General features: G+C 43.3%; 1 protein-coding gene across 1 annotated transcript; it reads left to right on the top strand.

The window, feature by feature from the left end:
- The first annotated feature begins 938 nt into the window (after positions 1-938).
- PLA2G1B (phospholipase A2 group IB) lies at positions 939-9778 on the top strand. The gene is made up of 4 exons (XM_077875897.1): positions 939-1097; positions 5193-5352; positions 6074-6201; positions 9567-9778. The coding sequence occupies exons 1-4, from the start codon at positions 1064-1066 to the stop codon at positions 9683-9685; spliced, it is 441 nt and encodes a 146-aa protein (XP_077732023.1). The 5' UTR covers positions 939-1063; the 3' UTR covers positions 9686-9778.
- The last annotated feature ends 127 nt before the right edge of the window (positions 9779-9905 follow it).

Below are 9905 nucleotides of genomic sequence, written 5' to 3'. Positions count from 1 at the left end.
TGTGATCCTGGGGTTCTGGGGTCCTGTCCCTCACTGGGGTTTCTGCAGGGAGCCTCCTTCTCCCTCTGCCTATGTCTCTGCCTCTTTCTGTGTCTCTCATGAATAAATAAATAAAATCTTAAAAAAATAAAAATAAAAATAAAATGGTTAGTTTTATGCTATGTGAATTTCCCCTAAAAAATGTTATACAAACATTTGAGGGCATCTGGGTGGCTCAGTCAGTTGAGCGTCTGCCTTCAGATGAGATCATGATCCTGGAGTTCCAGGATCAGGCCTGTTGTCAGGCTCCCTGCTCACCCCCCAACACTTTGCCCCCCCACCCCATCTGTTTCTTCCTCTCCCGCTGCCCCTCCCCCACCCTCTGTTCATGTTCCTTCTCTTGCTTGCTCGCTCACTCTTTCTAAAATAAATAAAATGATTTTTTTAAAAAAGCATTCGATATGATCTTTTTTCTTTCTTCTACAATCACATCCAAGCTTTTGAAACTTCAAAGCCAGGGATTTCCTTGCAAACCTACACTGGGGAATGGGGGATGGGGGATATTAATGTAGTGGGGAAAAATAAAACATGTGCCTTAGAATCAGACATGCCTATCTTTGGGCCCCTGCTCTGCCATTTGCTGGCTCTATGACCTCAGGAAAGTTACTTCACCTCTCTGAACCTGTTTACTCATCTGCCAAATGCATGATTGGTAGGGACTATTCACTGAGACCCACAGCTGAGACCTAGGCCCAAGAGAAGACATGCAGGCAATGATAGAATTAGGTTGAGTGCAAAGGGATGGGGTGAGGGTTAAGGTTCCAAGCCATGCAAACCCCCAAAACAATCCCTTCCATTAAAAGGTGCCAATGAAAATACATACACCACTTCCAATGATCTCTTGCTGACAGGGCTTGCTTGTTCGTAAAAGTTATTTCTGCGACAGACAGATTCAAGGCCAACTGAGAACAGGTTCCGAGCAAAGCAAACACTACAGCCTTATCTTGGGGACATAGCATGGGTATAAAGAGGGAGGCCATGAGTGATTTTAGTCCTTTCTCTTGCTCAGCAACTTGACCACAAAATGAAATTCCTCGTACTGGCTGCTCTGCTCACAGGTAGGCGAGTATCCCCCAGTCCCACCCCTTTGGTGCTAAGATCTCACTCCACAGGAATGGGGGCCGTGGGTCACAGGGTTGGCTGGACCTGAAGCCTTTACTCTGGGCTCTCTATTGGGCTTAACAGCTCCCATCCTGGGGTTCCTTCAAATTCCCCCCATAGCTGGCACCTTTACAACCTTTAGGGGTCAGATGACCCCTCTCAGAAGGGCCTACCTGCCCACCTGAGAAAAGAGAGAACTCTCTCCTTTCTCTCTACCATATGGCCTTGGCATGGTGTCTTCAATTACCCACCTTTGCCTGCAATTTGTATCTTGTTTCTTGTATCAACAAGATTTCCTTTTTTTAAAGCTTTAATTAATTTTTACGTAAACTCTACTCCCAAAGTGGGGCTTGAACTCAAGACCCTGAGATTAGAGCTGTATGCTCTACCAACTGAGCTAGTTCCTTTTTCTTCTCCACGTACACCAAAGCGTGGGCTCCATGAGAGCAGTGATAGAGCTATTTGTACCATTTATTGACTGAATGAATGAAATAAGATGCATTAGAATTCAGATCCCACCTCATTCATTTATCATTCTTTCATTTATTCAACATTGATGTATCAGAGGCTCTAAGATCCAGCTCTGGGTTGCGACTAAGGACTCACAGATGAACGAGTCATGCTCCCTAAGGAACACACGCACGTGCGTGCACACACACATGAGAAGCAGCTTTGTGCAGGTCTGGCCTGTGCAAAGAGCAGAGCTGGCTGGATCAGAGACAGAGAAAACCAGGGAACCAGGAGGGAGGTCTAGAGATGGACCAATGTAGCCAGGCTACTCCTGTCTGCTGCTAGTGTGGAGGCTGCTCACAGGGGACAGTGTCCAGCTGCCACCCTTTCTTTGCCCTGGGATTTAATTATTTTTAAGATTTATTTATTTATTTGAGGAGGGTGAGGGGGAATAGGGGAGAGAAACCTAAGCAGACCCCACACTTAGCATAAGCCCGGCACAGAACCTGATCCCACAATCCCAAGATCATGACCTGAGCCAAAACCAAGAGTTGGATGCTTAACCAACTGAGCCACCCAGGCACCCCTGCCCTGGGGTTTAAACATATGCAGCAGCTCGAGTGTGCACAGCAGATCAAGGGAAGAAAAAGCAAGGTGTGGGGCAAACAGATGATACTGGTGGCTGATTGAATGGGGCCCCCAAAATCATATAGTGCCTCTTCTCTTTAGGGCACCAAATCTCACAGCATATGGCTCTGAAAATGAGGTAAAGGGGTCCTGCTTCCTGAGTCTGCTGTGTGAAACACTGCTTGGTTGGGCAAGTGTTCAGCTACAAGCAGACTTTTTAAAAACTTATTTGTGGGCAGCCCTGGTGGCGCAGCAGTTTAGCGCCACCTGTGCCCAGGGCATGATCCTGGAGACCCTGGATCGAGTCCCACGTCAGGCTTCTCCCTCTGCCTGTGTCTCTGCCTCTCACTCTCTCTGTCTCTATGAATAAATAAATAAAATCTTAAAAAAAGAAAACTATAAACCCTTTATTTAAATAAATAAATAATAAAATAAAAACTTATTTGTTAGATATTTATTGAGCATCTACTATGTGCCAGGTACTTTCTTTAATTGGTATGTTGATTATTTCATTTATATAACTCCTCATACACTTACTGAGTGCCTACCATGTGTCAGGCCCTGGGGGAATAAAAGCCCTGAGGCCTGTCCTTGAGTTTATGGTCCAGTGAGAGGGAGGCATTAAATAAATAGACGGATACATACTGCTAGAGGTATGAGGAAGCAAAGAACATAAAGAAAGGTGATAGTAGAGAAGCCACATAGCTTGGGTGGTCAAGAAAAAGGAAGTGGCTTTTTTTAAAGATTTATTTATTTATTTATTTATTTATTTATTTATTTATGTGCAGAAAGAGAGGGAGAGATAATTCCAAACAGGCTGGTCTGTTTTTGCCGAGTGTGGGGCCCCATGCAGGGCTTGATCCCATGACCCTGAAGTCACAACCTGAGCCAAAACCAAGAGTCAAATGCTTAATTGACTGCACCATCCAGGTGCCCTGAGGAGGTGGGATTTAAACCAAGATCCTCCAGCTTTTTGAAAAGTGAGATGACAAGTGTGCCAGGCAGAGGAAACAACAGGTACATAGGCTTTGAAGCAGAAGAGAGCTTGTCCTGTTGAGGATGGCAGGACACACAGGCCTCCTCACCACTCCTTATACTCCTGCCCTATCTCAACCTCGCCATTCCCCTCGCTTCTCGCCTAACTCATTTTTTTTTTTTTAAGATTTAATGTATTTATTTGAGAGAGAGAATGAGCAAGAGAGTGAGCAAGAGAGAGCACTAGTGGGGGAGGAGCAGAGGGAGAGAAAGAAGCAGGCTCCTGGCTGAGCAGGAAGCCCCACACGAGGCTCAATCTGGGGGATCATGACCTGAGCCAAAGGCACCACCACCACCACCACCCCCACTTAACCCATTTTATTTTTTTTTAAGATTTTATTTATTTATTCATGGGCGACACAGAGAGAGGCAGAGACATAGGCAGAGGGAATAGCAGGCTCCATGCAGGGAGCCCGATGTGGGACTTGATCCCGGGACTCCAGGGGATCAGCCCTGGGCTGAAGGCAGGTACTCAACCGCTGAGCCACCCAGGCATCCCACTTAACCCATTTTAGATTCCCCTTACCATGTTCCAATTTTTCCATCTCCTAAAACAATATCTGATTTCCTTATTTATTTCATTTATTGCTTGCTGTTTTTCTCCCCTAGTAAGACGTACGCTCAATGAGGTTATAGATTTTCTCTTTGCTTGCTGATGTATCTCTGGTTCCTAGGATAGTGACTGGCCCATAATAGGTGCTTAGTAAATACTTGTTGGATAAATAATGGGGACCCTTGGGGTGCCTGGGTGGCTCAGTCAGTTAAACATCTGCTTTCTGCTCAAGTCATGACCCCAGGGTCCTGGGATCAAGCCCTGCGTCAGGCTCTCTGCTCAGTGGGGAGTCTCTTTCTCCCTCTGCCCCTCACCTTGCTTGTGCTCTCTCTTGCTCTCTTTCAAATAAAATATCTTTTTAAAAATGGGGAACCCATTGAAAACATATGTTCACACAAAAACTAGTATGCAACTATTAATAGGGCATACTATTAATATTATATACTAATATTATATACTAATATTATATACTAATATTATATTATATTATATTATATTATATATTAATAACATACTATTCACAAGAGTCAAATTTATAAACCCAAATGTCCATCATGTGATAAACAGATAAACAAAATGTGGTCTATCCATAGAGTGGAATACTATTCAGTTATGAAATGAATGAAGTACTGTTATATGGCATAATGTGGATGAACCTCAAAAACATTATGGGGCATTTGGGTGGCTCAGTGTTTGAGCATCTGCCTTTGGCTCAGGGCATGATTCTGGAGTCCTGGGGTTCAGTCCTGCATTGGGCTCCCAGCAGGGAGCCTGCTTCTCCCTCTGCCTGTGTCTCTGCCTCTCTCTGTGTGTTTCTCATGAATAAATAAATAAAATCTTTTTAAAAACCCAAAACATTATGCTAAGTGAAAGAATCCAATCACAAAAGGCCACATACTCTATGATTCCATTTACATGAAGTGTTCAGAATAAGCAAATCTATAGAGAGAAAGCAGTTTGGTGATTGCCAGAAGAGAAAGGGGGAACAATTTCTAGTGGGTAGAGGGAGTTCTTTTAGGGATGATGAAAATGTTCTGGAATTAGTGGTGATGGTTCCACAACTCTGTGAATATCTGCTGAAATCTGCTGAAATGTACATTTTAAGTGGTTAAATGGTGAATTTTACAGTTATGTGAATTTTTCCTCAATAAAAACTTATTTTTTTAAAAAAGTGTTACAGAAAGGATCCTTACCCAGTTACCAGGTTCCTGCATCCAGCTGTCTTCCCAGAGGCCGCGTTGGGCCAGAGAGCACAGGCAGTCAGCGGGGCCCCTGGGCACTGGCAGAGCTGATCAGGACCGATGTAAACTCTGGCCCTGTCTTCTTCTTCTTCTTTTTTCTCAAGAACAGACTTTATTTTTAACATATTGGCCCTGTCTTCTTGCAGTGGCCGCTGCCGAGGGGGGCATCAGCCCGCGGGCAGTTTGGCAGTTCCGCAACATGATCAAGTGCACGATCCCCGAGAGTGACCCCTTGAAGGACTACAACGACTACGGCTGCTACTGTGGCCTGGGTGGATCCGGCACCCCTGTGGATGAGTTGGACAAGTGAGTGATGGATCTGCAGGGAAAGCAGGGTGCTCTTGGAGTGGGGGGAGGGCACAAGCCAACGACCTCACGAGGAGACACAGAAGGGGGATTTGCATATTTGATAAAGATAACACAGCTTCACCTCTTATCGTATAAACAAACAGGCTCCAAGAGGCCCCTGAATCCAATGCTCTCTTAGGAGGAAAAGCGAGAGGTGGAGAGGTCTAGTAGTCGCGGCGGCGGCTGCCCTCTAGTGGCAGAATGTCGCAACACAAGACACCACCGCAACGATTCAATTGTCCTCTCCCCGTGCTGGGGAAGACTCCCGCTGCATCTTCAGAATATATTGTACTCTATGCCTGCAACCACTGTCACATCGCCTTCGATAAACATGATCAGGGACGCCTGGGTGGCTCAGTGGTTGGGCATCTGCGTTTGGCTCAGGGTGTGATCCTGGAGTCCCAGGATCGAGTCCCACATTAGGCTCTCCTCAGGGAGCCTGCTTGTCCCTCGGCCTGTGTCTCTGCCTCTCTGTGTCTCTTATGAATGAATCTTTGAAAATCTTTTTTAAAAATACAAAATATAAATAAATAAACCTGATCAAAGGATTTAAGTTTTTTTTTGAGCCACAGGACCAATAACTTCTGGAGCATGTCCACTAAATCATCCCTCCCTACCTATTCCTGAGGCTGAGCTGCTTCCCTACCCCTTCCTCAGCCCTGTTCTTCTCCCTCTCCAGGTGTTGCCAGACGCATGACCACTGCTACTCAGAAGCCAAGAAACTGGACAGCTGTAAATTCCTCCTGGACAACCCCTACACCAAAATCTACTCATACTCATGCTCCGGCTCTGAGATCACCTGCAGCAGTAGGTTTAGCCCCTTGTTGGCTTGTCAGCCCTCAGTAGACATGGGAGGAAAGAATAATAATGACATCCACCATTGATCAATCACATCCTTGGTGCTAGGCTGTGTCTCCTTGAATCTTGGCAACAGCCCTAGGTGATCGGAATTATTATTATACCCATTTTACAGATGACAAAACAGCCTCAGAAGGTTGAGCCAATTGCCATGGGGCACACAGCTCGTAAATGGTGGTGTTTGGTTTTGGACACAGATCTATAGACTCCAAAGTCTCTGCTCTTAACTGCCATGCTATACAGCTTCGTTATTTCATAAAAAGAGCTTAGAACTACCATTTATGAGTTTCTTATTACATACCAGATACTAGGCCAAGCGATATATGAGATAGGTTTTATTAACCCCATTTTACAGGTGAAGAAGCAGAGACTCAAAATAGCTACCTGCCCCAAATCACATAGCTTCTAAGTGGTAGGGCTGACATTTGAACTCAGCTGTGTCTGATTTCAAAGGTTCCGGTCTTAACCATTAAGTTATGCAGAACTCATGGTGAAGCATGTCCTTCTAATTGTCTGAAAAGCAGACAATTTAGAGAGGTGAAGGGTACTTTCTGGATTTGCACTGCTCTTTACTATGCACCCATATATGGGTCCCACTTTTCAAAACTGTACATAGGGTGTTGGAATAACCACAATCCAAATCCAGAAGGATGAGAAAAAAATTATCAGGAATCCCATCGTCCTGAGGAATAAACGATTTCATAGCTCTGTGTTCATTTGTGCTTATCCTTGGAATAAGCTGTATATCATCATAATCATAGCTAGGCATGTATGTGCCCACCTCAAATCCTTTGTTCCTTCTGCATGAAACACTTGCCACCTGAAGTCTCGGTCCAGGACTTTGTGTGTCTCTTTCTCGATACTGTCTTCCCTTCTGAATCTTTCTTTTAAATCACATACACACTCCCTCCATCTCTCCAGCATCCTTTATGTTCCTTGTCTGCATTGTTTTTTCCATGGAATTTCTCAGCAGCTAATAGGTTTATGTTATTTCTTTTTCTATCTCTCCACTAGAAAGCAGGATCCATAGGAACAGAGATTCTTTTCTGTTTTCTTCACTACTCTATGCCCAGAATCTAGAGCAGCGGCTGGTATATTGTAGGTGCTCAGAAAACATCTGTTGAATCCACAGTCTAGATGCAATCTTGTGTTCTGCTTTTTCTCACTTATCACCATGTTCTATTTTTCCATGTTGCCTCATAGTCTTTCTTGTTACTCCTTTAATCTCTGCAAGGCATGGTTTAATTTGCTTTCATAGTCCCCTGGTCCCAGCTATTTTGGTTGTGCTCCAATTTAGAAAGACAAATATAATGGGAAATCATATTTTTGCACTACCACATGATCAGCAGGGTTCCTTTCTATGGATTCTAGATTCCTTTACAAATCTGATAAAAGCTATGGACCCTCTCCCCAGAAAACACACACACACAAATACACACACATACACACACACACACATTTTGCAAATAACTTACTAATACAGCTGCCACCCAAAGGCAAGTTAAGAAGCCTACATCAAAGGGTGCCTGGGTCGCTCAGTCGGTTAAGTGCCTTCGGCTCAGGTCATGATCCCAGCGTCCTGGGATTGAGCTCCGTGTAGGGCTCCTGCTTAGTGGGGAGTCTGCCCCTCCCCTCTGCTCGGTCTCTCTCCCTCAAATAAATAAATAAAATCTTAAAAGAAGCCTGCATCAAAGGGCATTTATATTAACAACTCGATATATAAATATCTCATTATGCACACTTTATAATCTAATTAAGTGCTAATTATGCTTCACTGGACTGGGCCAGAAAAGCATTTGTGATTGATGTTTTTTCAAAGATTTTATTTTTAAGTAATTTCTATACCAAATGTGGGGCTCAAACTCACAACCCAAGATCAAGAGTTGCATGTTCCCACAATTGAGCCAGCCAAGCATCCCACATTTGTTATTTTTGAAAGGATCAGAGAGAAACAAAACTTAAATAAAATTATTGAGTGTAAGCAGAGGTACATAATGAAATTATGGTTAACAAAGTTGAAATGTATCTTAAAATTTATTGTTATTGTTTCTTTTGGTTAAAAAAGTAAACAAGGCCAAAGTAATGTAATTTTAAACTCTTCAGAAATGTATCATAGAAAGTGGAAGGTGCCTATAATACTACCTCCCCAAATAACCAGTTGTATATATTGCTCTTCATTTTCCTTTAATAAAATATCTTGGAAACATTTCCACATATAAACATACTTAATTATTTTAAATATCTATATAATACTCTACTGTAAGAACAATCTGTAATTTTTAGAACATGTGCTTTAAAGTTGAGAAATTGCCTGGGCTCCTGGGTGGCTCAGTCAGTTAAGTGTCTGAGTCTTGGTTTTGGCTCAGGTTATGATCACAGGGTCCTGGAGTTGACTCCCCTGTGGGGTTCCACACTCAGCTTTGAGTCTACTGGAGAGTATTTCTCCATCCTCTCTAAAATAAATAAGTAAATAAAATATTTTTTTAATGGGGCACCTAGGTAGCTCAGTCAGTTAAGCATCTGAGTCTTGGGTTCAGCTCAGTTCATGATCCCAGGGTTCTGGAATCTGCGTGGGACTCCCTGCTCAGCGGGGAGCCTACTTTTCCTTCTCCCTCTGCTGCCCCTACTGCTTGTGCTCACTCTTTCTCAAATAAAATCTTTAAAAAATAAAAATAGAGGGACGCCCAGGTGGCTCAGCAGTTGAGCATCGGCCTTTGGCTCAAGGCGTGATCCTGCAGTCCCGGGATCAAGTCCCACATTGGGCTCCCTGCATGGAGCCTGCTTCTCCCTCTGCCTGTCTCTGCCTCTCTCTGTGTCTCTCATGATTAATAAATAAAATCTTTAAAAAAATAAAATAGAGAAATTGCCTTGCTAAACTTCACTAAATTGAAATATACAATACTTTGCTGCCTTGAGTATATGTTTTAGTGTTTTCCATATTGTTTTTTTCATATTGTTTATAAATTGCTTGCTTATATTATCCAAGATCTATAACTATATGGGTTTTTCAAGCTCATTTTAAGTCAAATAGGACCTTCCAAAAGGCACCCATCACACCTAAGATTGCCAGATTAAACACATGTTGCCCAGTTAAATTCACCTTTCAGCTAGACAATTAACATTTTTTATTCTACCTTACAAACACTGCACTTATTGTTTATTTGATATTCTGGTATTTTTATTTGCTAAATCTGTCAACACTAAATTTGTATCAGTGGAATGGCCACCAGATTATTTCAGTTAATTATTCCTGCCTCCGGATTGAACAAAGCAGGATCTCCTTGGCTCAATCCTCTCCTCTTGCTCTTTTCCAGGCAAAAACAAAGACTGCCAGGCCTTTATCTGCAACTGTGACCGCAGTGCTGCCATCTGCTTTTCAAAGGCTCCGTATAACAAGGAGCACAAGAACCTGGACACTAAGAAGTACTGCTAGAATTGAGTCTCCTCTCTGGAAAGCATCATTCCTACATGCCTCGTGGCCTTCACCCTACCCTGTGTCCTCCAATAAAGCACTTTGTTGAAAGGCCTCATGTTTGGAGACTTTTATTCTGTTTGTGGAACATGACTAAGTCTCTTCTAGTTCTTTGTGAGCATCATGCCTTCGAGGCTTGGAAGTGGAATTAGAGGCATACTTCTAGGAAGTGAACACCATA

This window comes from Canis aureus, chromosome 27, assembly GCF_053574225.1.
Source record: "Canis aureus isolate CA01 chromosome 27, VMU_Caureus_v.1.0, whole genome shotgun sequence".
In the NCBI taxonomy this organism is placed as follows: domain Eukaryota; kingdom Metazoa; phylum Chordata; class Mammalia; order Carnivora; family Canidae; genus Canis; species Canis aureus.
Note: the sequence above shows the minus strand (reverse complement) of the source record. Positions and strands in the feature narration are given on the sequence as shown.

Bases quoted from the DNA above. Each gene is read 5' to 3' on its own strand.
- PLA2G1B (XM_077875897.1), top strand. From the start codon at position 1,064: ATGAAATTCCTCGTACTGGCTGCTCTGCTCACAG. The intron at 1,098-5,192 runs GTAGGCGAGTAT...GTCTTCTTGCAG, and splicing joins ACTGGCTGCTCTGCTCACAG to TGGCCGCTGCCGAGGGGGGC. The intron at 5,353-6,073 runs GTGAGTGATGGA...CTCCCTCTCCAG, and splicing joins CCTGTGGATGAGTTGGACAA to GTGTTGCCAGACGCATGACC.